At 51.0% G+C, this 16,989-nt stretch overlaps 1 protein-coding gene across 1 annotated transcript in view; it reads right to left on the bottom strand.

Annotated features, from left to right (window-relative positions):
• The window catches only part of CFAP77 (cilia and flagella associated protein 77), a 130,961-nt gene extending 113,978 nt beyond the window's left edge, over positions 1-16,983 (bottom strand). Inside the window, exon 1 of the mRNA XM_077768507.1 lies at positions 16,792-16,983. Within this exon, the coding sequence (XP_077624633.1) occupies positions 16,792-16,983 (192 nt within the window). The remainder of the gene's footprint in view (positions 1-16,791) is intronic.
• Between the last annotated feature and the right edge of the window lie 6 nt (positions 16,984-16,989).

The raw sequence follows: 16,989 nt of genomic DNA, 5'->3' as shown, positions 1-16,989 counted from the left end.
GGTGAGTGGTTGGATGGATGGATAGCTCCGGGGAAGGTAAAAAGAAGCGCATTGTGGAGTCTGCCCTCCAGGAGAACTCTATAGGTGGTTAGTGCCCCAAATTAGTTAGGCTTAAATACCAACAAGGCAAAGGTACCATAGATGGCCCAAGACCATATGTGACAATTTATCCTATGAGTGATCCACACCACATGCCCTATCCACAGCCTCATCAAGATGGCGGCCTTGAGCTCAACATGAAGGATGCCACTCTACCAATTGGCTCATTATCCTTACCACAACTCACAGACCAAGGACCAGGACCCAGTTCCAAAGCAGTCACATGTCAAAGTCCTAACCCCCCAGACCCTCAAAATGTGACCTGATTTGGCCACAGCGTCATCGCCAAGGTAGTTCATGAAGATGAGGTTATAATGGAGTAGAGTGGGCCCCCGAATGCAACATGACTGGTGTCCTTATAAAAAGGGGGAAATGTGGACATAGACACGCATGCAGGGAGAATGCCGTGTGAAGATGGAGACAGCCATCCACAAGGCAGAGAGACAGGCTCGGGGTGGATCCTTCTCTCCCAGCCCGCCTGGCTCTCCCACTGGCAGTCTCCAGTGAGAGGGTGAGAGACAATAACTCTGGGATTTGAGTCGCCCACGTTGTGGTCATTTGTTGTTGCAGCCCCAGCCAACTAAAGCACAGGGCAAAATCAGCAGACCCGAGGACGACCAGGGAAGTCACAAGGCAGCAGGTGGATGCGGGCAGGTCAGCACAGGAGCTGCTGGCGGCCAAGGAGGGCGACAAAGCAGTGGAGGCTGCTACAGAAAGAGCGGAGCATTCACATTGGGAAGGACACAGCGAACAGGCTGGGAGGGGAATCTTCTCTCAGGAAAGGAAAACATCTTACGCCCACGCAGAAGCAGCAGGGCTGCCCAGACCTGGCCCAGACTGGCCCACGTGTGGCTTCAGACGTACTCTCCCCAGCCTGGCAATAACTCGACCGCAGGCTTTTTGCATTGATAAATTCATTACGTTATTAGGCAGCGTCTTCTTTACATTTAGATTAATAACCACATAATGATCACCTTGGCTGATTTAGATGGTGTCATTTGAAGAAATTATGGTTTAGATCCATCTTCCCTTTCCCCTTTCCCTCGGCCCTCCCTGAGTTATTCCTGAGGAAGAAACCAATTAATAGAAGCCGGACTATTGTAACACGGCCCCCGCTGTACAATGTAGCAATGCCTAATGGAGTTTTAATTTCCCCATGGTGAGTCAATATTTGCTCTAAGAAAGAAAAATGTCACCATAAACCACTGCCCCAAATGAATTTGGCAGCACAGAGGGTGAGAGAGTCTTCTTTTTTAGGTAAACAATGATGGAAAGTGGATCCGGGGGTGGGGGTCGGGAGGGGAGGGCGGATCTCACTGCTCACAAATAGGGTTGCCTGTGGTTTTTGCTGTTCCTTCAGACGATGGCACTCATTAAATATTTTGCTTTGCAAATGTAGGTAACTGTCAGAGACTCACCCACAGTTTAAAGGGCCTGAAACAGGCATTATAATATAGAAGAGGAACAATTTATTCCAGCCTATTAATAACTTGTGGGGAGCAGCGAGGGGAGAAGACTATTAGGCGCCCCTCTTTGAAGACATTAATGGGGCGTTTCTCGTGTCCCCCCGCAACTAGGGCTGTGTGTGGAAACCAAATCCCACTTTTTAAAAAATGGATTCGCCTCTTCGAGGATCGGGTGAGGAAATAAAGTTCCGCGATCCTCCCTCTCATAATAAGTCTGTCCAAAAATGATGTTGCTCATTCCGTTGAAAGATAGTTTCATTTCCCTACTCAAAATTGGTATGAAAAATTTGCCTTGCCAAATGAACATTGTATACTGAACTTGTCAAATCCTTTCTCCTGACACAAATAAAAGATAACATTGGGTGGCAGCGTGTAAAACAGCCCTGACAAGATAGCAGAGGGAAGACAAAGAAATATACATATTTTGATTCTCTCTGTTTTAGAAGCTGGGGTTGGAGGGGGGGCCGGGCAGGCGGGATGACTGGCCAGCTTGTGAATGCTTCAGGTAACGATCGAACAAGTCACTTTCATGTAGGTTTTCAATGGTATAATGACCCTGTTTCCAATTAGCCAAAACATGACAAAATTTCAACTTTTATGGCGGCAAAAGCTGCCAGGGAGAAGACCGCCTGAGTGACAACGCTCTTCATTCGAAAGTTTACGGGTGCACCGTGGGGCTGTAATTACCGGCTCTAACACAGTGGGAAATTATTCCTAGCGTGTTTAAAAATAAATAAGGTAAATGATCACCCTTTCATTAGATCTGTACTCATACCATATAAGTGACTTTTTTTTTTCCTATTAAAATTGTTGATTGAAGGCCGTTAGCTGTTTATCAGCTCAAAATTACATTTCTGCTCTCTCGGGCGGCTGCCGCTAAGAATCACGCTCGGCGCCTAGTTAGGAACAAGAAAAGACTCCTAAAACTGCAATTTCAGGGGGGAAAAAAAAACACAAGCAAGAAACCCAGATTGTACCTCGGAGTCCCCAAAGGCATCAGGCTTCTTTGTTCTGCTAAGAATAATTAACCTCAATCTCAGCTCCGGGTCCCTAGATTGATTATCATAGTCATTTAAATACTGTAATCTCATTTTCAGCATTGGGGGGCGGGGGGAGAGAGGGGGGAGCGAGGCTGGAGAGAGAAAGGGAGCGAGGCTGGGAGGGAAGGAGAAAACAGAATAAATTATCTGACAAAGGGAAGCGGGCCTTTCTGCTCACAGAGCCTATTTCGGATCCTTCCACTTGATTGGAAGAGTTGATGAAGTTTAAATGAAGCAGAATTAGAACCTTAGGCCGCTGAGTATTGACGCCCGCTCTGCGAGAATGTGCAATTCAATGGCCCCGGCTTCGGTGGGAAACAAGAGAGAGACCTAAATGGTGTAATCTTCAATCGCATCGAACATCCACACTGACAAGGCAAGGTAATGAGTTAGGCCAGATCAGGCCTGTTGGTTAAAGAAATTAATCCCTCCCGCCGCCCTGAAGGGCTTTGAAGCCTATTGTGTGGGCCCCTGTCCCAGTCTATCTAAATGCTAACTAACTGGGAGGGTGAGCCGGACTGTGCTTTTCATTGCTGCTGCTAATCTGATAACAATNAGAGGGGACCCATCCCGATGGCCGTGGTGTCCCTGCCCAGCAGGCAGACGCGCCCGATTAGAAACACCTGAACTCCAGACTTGTGTGGGACATCAGCTGGCCACATGCCTTTTCTCTTTAGGTCCTGTCTCTCCTTGAAACCTCTACTTCACCCAAAGTGCAGGCTCCTTATGTCCCAATCAGGCGCCGCATCCCTCCCTCACGCCCCGCGGTCTTCGCATCAGGCTCACCCCAGACTTTCCCTCCAAACACACCCAATCTCGAGGTATCCCATCTCTCCCCTCATTTGGCTGTTTCTATGGCTAAAAGTGACTTTCCTTCCTCCCGGCCCCCCGCTGAGCAAGGCCCGGTCCGCAGGGCCCTCCAGGCCGGCGACCCCCTCTCCTCTTGGGAACCAACCCCATTTAGGGGTCGCGGGTCTCGTGCGCCTTACTGGGTTCAGTCTGGTGCAGCCACTTGCCGGCGTGGGTGCAGGCGCTCAGCGGGACGCTGCTCCTGGCGGACAGAAAGCAGGCCCGAGGATGGTGTGGACCCTCCAGGTCAATGCAGACTTGATGATGACCGTGAACGGGATTCTTCTGTCCATTGGGACAAAGGCGCGTCCGGGGTAACAGGCAGCGTGGCACCACAGGGGAGGTCGGTGACAAGCCGTGGACTCCCACGGGGGTCGCAGGGCAAGGCCCTGCTCTGTCTGTGTGACCTCGGGCGTGTTCCTGAGTCTGAGCTCAAAAGTTCAATGCTTGCAGAGCCAAGTATGTCAGAGGCTGGCACTCGGCAGGTACTCAACAAACTGCAGCACTGAGGGCCGCCAAGTTCTTCTGATTTGTGCAATGGTTAGGATCACAGGCTGTGGAGACACAGCCCTGGCTCAAAGCCCAGCTCCCCCTCGAATCGACTGGACAACTTTGGGCAACTCGTGTTACCTCTTGAAGCCTCAGTTTCCCCATCTGTAAAATGGGACGGCGGCAATCCCATCTCCTAGGACTGCTGGAAAGATTTCAAGGAGCTGGTGGCTGAGAAGGGCCACACGGTGCCTGGCACTGGGTGGGCTCTGCGGAGGGCGGCTGCTGTCAGCTGGCACAGCGGAGGTGGCAGCTGGCCCAAAGGGGCTGCACCTGGAAGCTTCCTGAGAACCCAGACGCCGGGCCTCAGCCTCCTCACGCTCCCGGGAGAAGTTGGGCCCGCGAGCACCCTGCCAGGCGATTCAGGGACGATCCGCAGAAAGCAGCAAGCAGCCGCCTAAGAAAAGACACAGCCTTCAGAAACGCCAGACAGGCACGTTCCTTTTAGAAGGGAAGTTTTTGAAAGACTTGCTCAAACCTCCGAATTTATGCCCACTGGGCGCCTACAGAGAGAGCAAAGTCTTCAGTGACAGTTTATGAAGGTTCTGGAGGCAGCCGTGAAGCCCGGCTCTTGCCCCTGGGGGACCCTCGGTATCACTCCAGCAGGTTTCCTCAAAGGCCTTGCTGGAAACTCGGCATGTGACAGACTGGGGGGGCTTGTTTAACTTGCAAAAGGCAAACAAATCGCAGTCGCTAACCCTCGCTGCCGCCGCCGCCGCGCGTCCGCACGTGAGGCCTGGGAAGGGCCGTGACGATGCCTCTGTTCCAGCGGCTTCCACGGCGGAGGGCGCCCACGGCCTCCCCCAGGAAACCCACAGCGTCCCCGGCGGGGTCACCCCCCACCCCGTGTCTGGCCTGTGTCCCCATCAGCGCTGGCCCTGCTCTTGAGTTTTGGGCCCGCCTCTCAGCGCAGAGAGCTGTTCTCTGTCGCGTTTATTTCCACTCACTTTGGCCACTGCGGTTCTCACGGCCAGCGGAGGTCCTGCCCGATCCGGCCTCCCTCCCTGCCCAGCCTCCCTTCAGCACTCGCCTCCCCGATGCCTCACCGCAGCCTCCGAAGTTGCAAGTGCCTCCTTGCCACGGGGGTGCAAAACTGTCGCCCGGAACGGTCTACACCGGCTGAGCACTGAAACACGGGACACACGCACGCACCCGCGGCCCCCAGTTCCTCTTAGCTGACCGACTCCGCCCCTCAGAAGGTCGGGCTCAAATGTCCTGTCGTCAGTGGAACTTCCCTGGCCCCCTGGCTGACACCTGTTAGCACCCTGGCCTCCCGTGCAGTACAAGGTAAGGGGCGGCTGCCTCACTGTCTGTCTTCGGCAGGGGCCTGGCCAGCTGCCATCCACCTGTCCTGTCCACCGACGTGCCCCCAAGGCCGGACTGGCACCTAACGGCCCCTCCATAAACATTTTGCAGATGGTCGAATAAGCAGATGGAAGGTAGGCGGAGGGTAATTGTCGGGAAAGCCACTCGGGTGTGTGGGACCTGAGGACCAGGTTCCCCAAGGCTTCAGAGTCACCAAGAGCACGCAGGAGACCGTGGCTTGGTGGCTGTGGTCCCGGGGCCCAGTGTGCCTGGTCCAGGGGAAGTGTGCAATGCTGAGATAATGAAGGAATGCGCGAACAAATGACATGTAACCTGGCAAGGACCTGTCGACGCTTGGATCTGGTCATCGGTGCATTCCCGCCCCGCCACCACGGGCCCCTCCAACACGCCATCCTTCTTCCTAGAATGCTAGCTCTCCCCCAGAGCTGATTCACCCTGAAGCTAAGGAAGCTTCCTTGCACGTGGCCCCCTTCCAAGGCCTTGGACTTAATTTCCAACGTTATTTATCTGTTTTTGTTTTTTTTTTAATGTTTATGTATTTGTTTTTGAGAGAGAGAGGCAATCCCAAGAAGGCGTCACTGCTGACAGCACAGAGCCCGACGCGGGGCTCGAACTCACGAACTATGAGATCATGACCTGAGCCACAGTTGGACGCTTAACCGACTGAGCCACCCAGGCGCCCCTATCTGTTTATTTTTATTTATATTTTGAGAGAGAGAGTGTGTGTGCGCGCGCGCATGAGTGGGGGAGGGGCAGAGAGAGAGGGAGACAGAGAACCCCAAGCAGGCTCCCTACTGTCAGCACAGAGCTCGAAGTGGGGCTCCAACTCTCGAGCCATGAGATCATGACCAGAGCCAAAGACAGATGCTTAACTGACTGAGCCCCCCAGGCACCCCTTATCTGCCTCTTAAAGAGGGATACCAAAACCGCTTAGGCTGTAGGCCATACAAACCTTGGATCCACCTCTGAGCCCCCGCCCCGACTCCAGCTCCCAATCCTTGTGTTAGGATTTGGCTCAAGCCATGTGGCCTTCGAGACACTCCCCCCAGCCAAGTGCTGCCCTCAGCCCTGAGCAAGGGTCGCGTCCAGATGGCTGTCACTTGCTCCCGTCCCTCTCCGCTGTTGGTTTTTATGGCTGTTTCCGCTCACTAGATTAGAAGCTCTCTGAGGGCAAAGCCCATATCCAAGTCAGTTCACCCCCGTGTCCCGGGTGCCCGGCTCTGGGCCTGGGGCGCTGCAGGTCCTCAAAAGTGTCTCTGAATTCGAGCAGCGTGTGAATGATGCATGTCCTGCTTCCGCCCTGACGGTGTTCACAGGATCGAACAGCTGTTCGTTCTTAACGAAGACACTTTGTCCATTTCAGACTCTCCCGTCCCCTCCCATCGCCCGCTGGCATCCGACCTGTGTCGCGGCCCCTGGCCAGGTGCGTGAGCTCTGACGGCTGCCCTGGCGCTCCCACACGGCTCCTGCCTTCCCTCGAAATACGGCCCGTCCGGCCCCCCCTCACCTCTCCTTTGCCTTTAGTGACTCTTCCTATCGGCTGTAGCGTGTAGCTCTCCCCTGAGCCAGACCAACTTCTTGGAAACGAATCCTTAAACCGCTTGTGTTTCCACCAGTGCCTTGCACACTTGCAGGGACTTACTAACTTTTTGCTCAGTGACTGATGGGCCTGTTAACAGTCTCAGATGCATACTAGAAAATAAACAAAAGAGCAAACAAACAAATAAGCAAGCCAACGGCTCTGTTTTGAAAGGCCTGCTGGGGGGCAGACGGGCGATATGAAGGGAGTGGTACATCTGGGGACGTTAAGGCAGCACTTTAATGTGGCAACACAGACAAACTGCTGCCCAGTAACATTGCCCGAGGAAGCTGCCAGCCAATTTTCTAATCCCCGCCACTGAAACACTATAGCCTAAAGATTCCCTTTCTCGGGGCGCCTAGTGGGCTCAGTTGGTCAGGTTCGCAACTCTTGAGCTTCAGGTTGTGAGTTCGAGCCCCACGTTGGGTGTAGAGATTACTTAACAATAAAATCTTAAAAAAAAAAAAAAAGGGGGGTTACCTAAGTGACTCAGTTGGTTAAATGTCTGACTTCAGCTCAGGTCATGATCTCATGGTTCGTGGGTTCAAGCCCCATGTCCGGCTCTGTGCTGACAGCTCAGAGCCTGGAGCCTGTCTTGGGATTCTGTGTCTCCCTCTCTCTCTGCCCCTCCTCTGCCCACACTCCGTCTCTACCTCTCGAAAATAAGCATTAAAAATTTTTTTAATAAATAAATAATCTAAAAAAAAAGATCGCCTCTCTCAACATCTCGTTGGGGCCCCACTGCTGGTGGTGGCGGTGGGGGAATGCTGTGACATCCCAGCTCACTAGGCCTGTGCCTCTGGTACCGGGATGCAGCTTAGACATAACGATCGGCCATCTAGCCAAGCCGTAGCCTCTCCCTAACACTGGACCCTGGAACGAAAGCCTTTCTCGATCTCTACTTTCATCCCCCTGGACAAACACAAAAGATTTGGATCCACATGAAGAAATTTCTCTTGTATGCTTGTGGGCTCATTGGTCTCCCAAATATGTATTGTTTGGTTCATACAAAAGATCAAAAATCCTTCTTTGGGGCTCATGACGTGTTTTCCACAATGCTTTTGGCCGGCCTCGCTCCACCCCACCCTGTATGCTACGCGTGTTGACCTTTCTGCTCATTGACCCGCGTTGAGTCCATTTCTTGACTGACCACTGAAGTGCCTGTGAACTATTGGGTGGGAAAATACAGCTGATTTCTTTATAAGGCACATTTATATGCTTCCCTAGAATGCTGAACTCAGGACCATGATGAGAGCACAAGTGCTATGCTGGGGCTCTGGCCACCGCGAGCTTAATTTCTGGCGTACGAGATCAATTCCGTTTAAAATCCTACGTGACTTCTGGGGGGCCCGGGTGGCTCAGTCGGTTAAGTGTCCGACTCTTGATTTCGGCTCAGGTCATGATCTCACATGGTTTGTGGCTCGAGCCCCAAGTTGGGCTCTGTGCTGAGAACGCGGAGCCTGCTTGGTATTCTCTCTCCCTCTCTTTCTCTGTCCCTCCCCTGCCTGGGCTCACTCTTTGTCTCAAAATAAATAAATATTTTTTTAAAAATCCCACCATGAGTTCATGCTGAAAAAAACCAAACCGGGGGCGCCTGGGTGGCTCAGTTTGTGAAGCATCAGACTTCGGCTCAGATTATGATATTGTAGCTCGTGAGTTCAAGCCCCGCATCAGGCTCTATGCTGACCGTTCATAACCTGTTCCAGATTCTGTCTCCCTCGCTCTCTGCCCCTCCCCAACTTACACTCTCTCTCAAAAATAAACAAACAGTAAAAAAATTTACAAAAAGAAAAACCAAACCAAACCCTTGGAAGGCGATGTAGCAGGGAAACAAAGCTTGCCTGGCAATCCACGATGACTCCTAGGCGGGCCCCCACGCTAATTAATTTATCTCATGAACTACTGAGCTACACGGTATGGAGTCTCTGGAAATGCTTTTTATTGTTTTAAACTACAACGTGGGTGAGGCTGGAGACAGACAAGCCCCAGACAAAAGCCAGCAAACTTTTGGAAACTGTCACTAAGAGAAAGGACATCGATTCAAAAGCGGGGAGGACCTAAAATTGCCATAAAATGTGGTGGGAGGGGAAAACAAAGGCAAAGAATGGAGAGAGGAGCAATTACAATGGAACACTCTCGTTTCTTTGCATTCTGGTCACGTGTCACGAGCCCCTGACCATGGGCCCCCAGCCCAGCTGTGATAACCAAGAATGTGCCCAGACATGACGAGCTGCTCCTTGGGGAGCCAAAGCACCTCCTTCAGTTGAGAAGCACTGGTCTGATTCTAGAATGTCATCATGCCTTCCGTAAGACAGTATCTCATTTAAATCAGCCTACTTGTCAAGTAGGTAGGAGCACCCATATTCTACAGATGAGGAAACTGAGGCTCAGAAACTAAGTCACTTGCCCAAGGACCTTCCCTAGAAACCGAATTGTTTCCCACCCATCAGCCCCAGGGCACGCAGCTGCAAGAAACTTGAGATGAGGTGGGGGAGGGCATTTTTCTTTTATTGAAGTATAGTTGACATACAGCATTAATTTTTTTAAATGATTATTTATTTTTGAGACAGAGAGACACACAGCGTGAGCAGGGGAGGGTCAGAGAGAGAGGGAGACACAGAATCCGAAGCAGGCTCCGGGCTCTGAGCTGTCAGCACAGAGCCCGACGTGGGGCTCAAACCCATGAACCGTGAGATCATGACCTGAGCCGAAGTCGGACACTCAACCGACTGAGCCACCCAGGCGCCCCTGACATACAATATTATATTGGTTTCAGGCGTACAACACAGTAATTTGACAGTTATGCACAGTACCAAATTCTCACCACAGCAGGTTGTGAGAATTCTCTACCCTCTGCGGGTTCCACGGGTTTTCCACAAGAGCGCTAAGCAAGAACAGAACAGCCCGTGGGTGTATTTGTCTCTCATTACGGATTTATTTTACGACTTCAGATTTACAACACGTTCTTAAGGGCGACTGATGAGAACAGGAAGGTTATTTGGAGGAGCATCAATATTTGGAATCAGAATAATGGAAAAGTAACGAAAGGGCGCATGCTCTGGGCCCCGGCACACCTATGTGATCTCACTGAATTCTCACGACTCCGCCAGGGCCAAGTGCCAACTACTATTACCCATTTTACAGACAGGAGACTGAAGCTCAAAGGCAAGGATGCTCACAGGTACTACAGTGAGAAAGTGGCTGAGACACAACTCCCTCCTCGGATCTCTCTGGATCCAAAGCCTTCAGTCTGCTCCGCTCTGCAGGCTTCCTGTCCAGGCGGTGGCTACAGTTTTACGGCTACCTGCCTATTACTACATCTGTGCGTCATCTGTGCGTGCGTGTGGTTGCATGAAAACAATAGCTGTAGCCTGGAATTGTTGCGACAGTCCTCACGGATTCAGGAGCTTGAAAGGAGAGTCAAGGAGCAATTTCATCAAGAGTTGAATTGTTCCCAATGACAACAAATGCTCTCATTTTTTTGTTTGTTTTTTGCTTTTTACAAATACAAAGTCGGACAAGAAACACACACCATTTACAACATACGCTAAAATCAACCAAACTGCAGGGTGATTATGACTCTGTTGTGCATTTGCTGGGTTTTGCCCGACGAGCTCTGAAGCGGGAGCAGTGGCCCAGCTGATGGGTCTGAGGTTGAGCGGAGCCCGGCTCCCAGGGGCCGCGGCAGAGTGCTGTGTATACCGTCCTACACAAACGGATTTGCCCAGCTGGCGAGTCCAGAAGGATCTGTGCTTGGTTATGATCCTACCTGTCTGTGACACATCAACCACGGTTCCAGAGCAAGCACAGAACTGATACCCCCCAAACTCGTCAATTCAGTAGCTAGTAAGTGGCCTCCAGTGTCAGCATTTCATATAGAACACATCTCCCTGAGTTTCTTCAATTTTTAATTACTTTTTAAGCAGTTAAAGATGTATTTCTTTTTTGTAAGTTTATTCATTTATGATTTTTGAGAGAGAGAGAGAGAGAGAGAGTGCACAAGTGGGAGGGGCAGAGAGAGAGGGAGACACAGAATCCGAAGCAGGCTCCAGGCTCTGAGCTGTCAGCATAGAGCCTGCCGTGGGGCTCGAACTCACTCACTGTGAGATCACGACCTGAGCCGAAGTCAGACACCCAACCGACTGAGCCACCCAGGTGCCCCAAAGGTACATTTTCTTAAGAAGAGTGTGACCCAGACCTTTTATGGGGACTTCCACCCTTTGGGAGGCCACTGAACAGCTTGAAAACCATTGTAACAGAAAACAGGGATTTGAAATTGTGTCCACCAGCTGTAAATCAAGAACACGTTGTCTTTCAGACAAAAGAGCAGCAGCCTTAATTACACAATGAACACTTCAGCCTGGAAGATTCTGGAAGGTACCAGAAGCAACTGCTGACCTGTTCGCCCTGGACTCAGAATTCTTCCCAGGGGAATGGCCTTCCCACCGCGCCATGGTGTTCTGAGGTCCACGTAACCAGAAGGTAGCTGAGTCCAAACTGGAGGAATCCCAATTCCGAGGATCTATCCGCATTAATGTGTCAGAACCAAAGCTCTCCTTTCCCAGGGGGACAGAGGAAGGTGGGTTCCTCCATCCGGGCAGCTGGCCCAGGCAGTGGAAAAGCCTAAGGAGGAGGGACTTGGCTTTCTGAAAAGGCCACGGGTTTGAGCAGAGAGACTGGTTCACTACTTCAGCTCCTGTTCACCAGTGTGAGTAGGCCCTGGGAAGGAGGAAGCTTTAAAAAGAAGAAAGAAGTATAAAGGACCAAGAGAGAGAGAAACCAATAGCTTACCCTAGAGAAATGAACACTACCTACTGGCCAGCTGAGAGGGGCCATTAGGATGGGCAGCTCGTTTTTCATACTCCCTCCCACACACACAATGTTTAATTTTCCTGTTACATCCTAACTGAATGTAAAAGGATTCGAGCGATCAGAGGTATATTCTCTTCAACCGATAAAGCCGAATGCAACATTCAGGTTTTACTCAAACGTTATAAAAATACTGACCCACACTGGGATAGTTGTACACAGGTGTGTTTGTCTGCCTGCCTTCTCTACACTTGTCTCTATGCATTTATGCTCGCCAGCATCAATATTTATTAGAGATGTTAAGCCATTAGCGGGCGTGGTGCGGTTGCCTAATTTTGTAGAGCATCCAATTTGAACACACCGGCTCTAAATGAATGCTTCCTCATGATGGTAATGATGAAGATGCCGGCAGCACTGCCTGGCTTCCTAAACCAGAACTCTACCTGGGGTGGAAACCTTTGAACACTTAGGATCTGAAGAAGGTGAAATCATTTGGCCCCAGAGGGCTGAATTTCTCCTAATCTGCCCCTGATCAGAATCTGAGCTTCACTTGAAACTTACACTTGACTTGAAACTTACAAGGAGCGATGCCATGACTTTGTTTATCCTATGAGGCAAGTGAGTGCCTGTGTGTGTGCGCGCGCCCAGCAATGTCCTGAGAGCTTGCTTTCAGGCAGGTGCTGTGGTAAGCAATATATACGTGCACCTCCATCTCCGTAGCTAAATAGTTCACTCTTCTTGGGGCTAGTGGGCAAGGCAAGGGCAGAGTTCTGAACTTCTTTCTATGCCCCCTCAAGGCAGCTTAGGATGGTGCTGGTCGTGTGGTAAACATTCAATAAACACTTCCTGGCTGGCAATAAATCCCGAGAAATTGGCCGAGCTCACATGGGAAGGAATGTTGAGGAAAATGACATTAGAATCAGGTTCGTTGGTGAACATTTGTTGACTGCCTGGTGTAGAGATGTAACCAATCTGGGTTGCTGTCAATTAATTCTATAATGTGGCCAAAAGGGCACGGGGCTGGAAGTCCAGAGATATGAATCTCACCCCACTTCTGTGACCAGGTCAGAGGGCACCTTGGATGAGTCTCTTTCTCTCTCTGGGCCTTAACATCCTCATTAAAAAAAAAAAAAAAAAAATGGACTAGATTTCTGTAAGCCTCCCTCCAGCCCCAAATGATGTGATTTTATGACTCTATTTTACAAATGCATGCACTTCTTATTTGTGACATAAACCCCCCAGGAAAACAAAGTCAGTAATAAATTATGAAAAAATCGGATGCCATGATCATTTGCACTTTCTAAGGGTGCTCGACTCAATAAATTCCACCCCTGTGCATTGCCTGCCTCTCCAGGGCGACAGAAGATTCACGGCTGTCAGTGGAGCAAACCCAGCAGTCTCTCCCTATAATTGTATTGACAGGATATCAGCTGAGTTCCAATGGCAGCCAGGGTGCATCCTGACAGATTCTGTGAAGGAGCCTTGAAGGCTACTGTAGCAGGATTCTATGTTGAGTCACAGAATTCTGGGGGAAATGGGAATCAAGCAGAAAGAAGCTTGGTTCTTTCTCTATTTAATTTTATTCTTGCTGGAGAGTCACATTTGAAGGAAAACTGGCTAGCTGAGCGTCACTTTATACAATAGAGCAGAAGCCCTCTCTAACGGAAAATATTTACCTCTTTTTGTGGCCGTGGACAACACCCAGCTTATTCAATCAGTCCCACTAATAACCAGTGGGCTTGATTTTAAATGAGGCAAGTAGTTGTTGAGCATTTGTGGGTAAAATACCTGCTTGGATGTCTGCGGTTTTTTCACTTTTCACTTGGTTACTGTGGCACCTTGCAGACATGTTCTTGAATAACTGATGCGCATACGTCCTGGTAAATTCCATGGGTGTGAAAAAGCAGTGTTGGGTTTGTCAGGCAGTGTGTCTGCATTTTAAATTAAACAAATCCTGATCCCATTCACTGGAGGAAACAATTTGGGCAACAATCCCCCCCCCAGTATGGTGGAATGAACGACTATTTGTATGGTGGTATATTTTTCAATAGAGATGCAACCTTCAGGTTCTGACTTAGACGAGACCCAAATATACTTCCATTGCACTCATCCTCCTAAAAACACTCTTGGGAGAGGGCGTTCCCACCTCTGTCACACATAAGAAGGCGCCCTCTCACGCGGGGGCCTGGACACGTGAGTCTGTGACTCCGGCAGGCCACAGAGAAGAAATCCACAAGTTGAGCCCCAACATGGCAATGTATTTTAAAAAAATAGCTTTTCGCCTCCACCACCTTGAATACTTTGTTTCCTTAGCTTTAAAGCCAAAATCCCAAAGTGTTTTCATCATTTAAATTCCATTTAGGGGCACCTGGGTGGCTCAGTGGTCAAGTGTCTGACTTCGGCTCAGGTCACGATCTCATGGTTCATGAGTTCGAGCCCCGGGTCAGGCTCTGTGCTGAGAACGCAGAGCCTGGAGTCTGTTTCGGATTCTGTGTCTCCCTCTCTCTCTGCCCCTCCCATACTCCTACTCTCTGTCTCTCTCAAAAATAAACCTTTAAAATAAATAAATAAGTAAATTTTGTTTAAATGTAAGAAGCTGGCTGGAGTGGTAAAGTAACGCTCGGCTGGGAGCCAGGGGACATAGCTTCTAAGCCAGGCTGTGCCAGACCCTTGGGCAAAGAGCTCATACACATGGCCCCAGTGTGCCCATTTGTAAGGAGGGCCCCGGAAAAGGTAACGGTCAAGGTTCCTCATCGTCCTCAAAGTCTCTGCGACTTTTACTCAGGTTTTGGTCGAAAATCTTGGAGCAGTGGTAAATATTGAAATGTTGACCTACTCTTAACTGATACAGAAAGTAGCTTGTAGCCCATCGAGAACCGGAGGGAGGAAAGTAAGAAGGAAAGGCTAGCTGTCCCCAACCCCAGAAGAGCCGGGCACGATCACAGGAGGGCGCCTGGAAGTGACCCCCTGCTGCTGAGGCTCAGTTGCACGGGCCAGGCCAGTCCTGCCCTTCCTCTCCTGCCGTGAAGACAGAACACCCGGCCCTGGGTCAGTCATCTCCTGCACATTTTCCAACCCTGAGGTTCAGGTTCAGGAAGGAATCAGCGATTGGATTCATTCTGGAAGCTGTTCAGCTAGTGCCATCCAGAGGCCAAAATATTGTCCTTCTTGATATACAGGGTGAGTAGAAGGAAAAGAAGGAGGGCAGATTTTTACCCATCTTTGAATATTATATTTATGGTATACATACGTATGATATGCATACATGCATGTGTGTATATGTGCATACATGTACACATAAATGTACGTGTAATACATGTGATTATATACATACGCGTATACCTATAGGTATGTACGTACATATATGTGCGTATGTGCATTTACAGTTGGCCTTTGGACAAGGCAGAGGGTTAGGGGTGCTGACTCCTGAACAGTTGAAGCCCCACTATAGCTTTTCTTAAAGTAAGCTCCACACCCAACGTGGGGCTTGAACTCATGACCCCGAGATCAAGAGTGGCATGCTCTACCACTGGGCCAGCCACGTGGGCCCACTATAATGTCTGACTCCCCCAAAACCTAATGACTAACAGCCTACTGTTGGACAGGAGCTTTACAGCCCTCCGTCGATCAACACATATTCTTCTCCATGTTATATATATGATACACTGTATTCTTACAATAAAGTAAGCTAGAGAAAGGAGAAAAAGAAAAAACCCATTTACAGTTCTGCACTGTATTTATTTTTTAAAGTCTGCATATAACTGGGCCAGCATGAGATCAAATTTGCATCGTTCAAAGGTCAGCTGTATATAGCTTGGGGTGGGCATCACACACTACTACTTCACCGTGGAGAACACTAATAACTCCAAAATGCCGTTTATTTTACATGTAAGTAGAATGGGGTTGGCCCACCACTACCTGCCTGGGTGAAAGCAGTGATCTAACACCAAAGCGGCTGATCAGAGCCGGAGGACTCGATTCCCCCCTTGATCCCAGAATGGTGAGCCCCGTGTGTCCACTGAGAGTGGCTTGTCTCACCTAGAAGTAAGTTAAGGACCTTGTTCCACTTTGGGGGTGCTAAGAAAGGGAGCACATTAAATGGAAAGGTGCCAGTGTGATAAACAAGCTTTCTACCCCCCCCCACCCCGAGGGTGGGGGTTGGCCCAGGGGCATAGTCTGGGGAACACAAGAGAGGGGTCAGTGTTTCCATAGGAGGCAATGAACTCAGCTAATCGTAGCACTGCCGGCGTTAGGACTGCCCAGGTTCCCTGCACCAAAAAGCAGAAAACAACAGCGGAAACCTCCGCGCTCTAATGAGCGCCTGGTGTTCAGATACATTGTTACTGAATCCATGGTTACACCTGCGCCCGACGCTTCCGGCACCCGGCAACTAGGTGCATTTTTGAAAGCACACTGCCCCCCAGTGGCGCGAGATAAACTTGCTCCCTGACCAGCTCCCGGCCGTGCCGAACCTCAACTTGACTTCTGTGGCCCTGAGAAGGCGTGGGGAAGCCCCCCGGCGCTGGGTGTCACCGTCCCCAACTCCGAAGGGAGGGAGCGTGCGATAAAAGGGGAGGCGACCTAGTTAGACACCGAGTCCCCCAGGGCAGATTTTCGCGCTCTTTTCCCCTCCGGTTGTAATTCTGGGTGCGAGTATGACTGGGTGAAGAGTAACTTGTCGAGTGATCCTTGCAGGACGTACGCAGCACGCTCGCCGCGCAGGAGCAGCGCAGGCGTGCAGCCTGGCAGGTGGCGAGTAAGGACACAGTCTGGGTGCGTGTTCCCTGTGGGTCGCCCTGGGGGCTCACCGGCAGGCCCCCGGGTGAACGGCAGGAGCCAACATTGTGGGCTCGCTGGGGGTCAGGCGCTGTGCCGGGGGTCCCGCTCCCCTACTGAACCTTCCCAATCGCTCCCTTAAATGAGCGCTATTATCATCCCACTTTGAGGATGAGGAAACTGAGGCGCAGAGAGGCGACGCGACCTGCCCGGGACCGCACAGGGGTCCAGGCGTCGGAGCAGAGCGACGGCTCCCATCCCTGCGCTGGGGCTCCAGCCGCGGGGCCAGGGCTNTCACCTTGACGATGAGCGGGTTCTGAAACATGGAGTCCCGCACGACCCCCAGCCTCGCGTTCTCCATGCCCGGCCGGATGTCGGCCACGGTCAGGGGCCGCCGCGGGGGCGGGCAGATCTGGCTGACCGTGCGGCGCACCGGCGGCTTCTTCTTCCGTCGCGCGGGGTCCTGGCGGGCGCTCTGGGCCTCTGGCATCCTGAG

Source organism: Crocuta crocuta, unplaced genomic scaffold, assembly GCF_008692635.1.
Source record: "Crocuta crocuta isolate KB4526 unplaced genomic scaffold, BGI_CrCroc_1.0 scaffold35, whole genome shotgun sequence".
NCBI classification, from domain to species: domain Eukaryota; kingdom Metazoa; phylum Chordata; class Mammalia; order Carnivora; family Hyaenidae; genus Crocuta; species Crocuta crocuta.
This window is presented reverse-complemented; position numbering and strand designations above follow the sequence as displayed.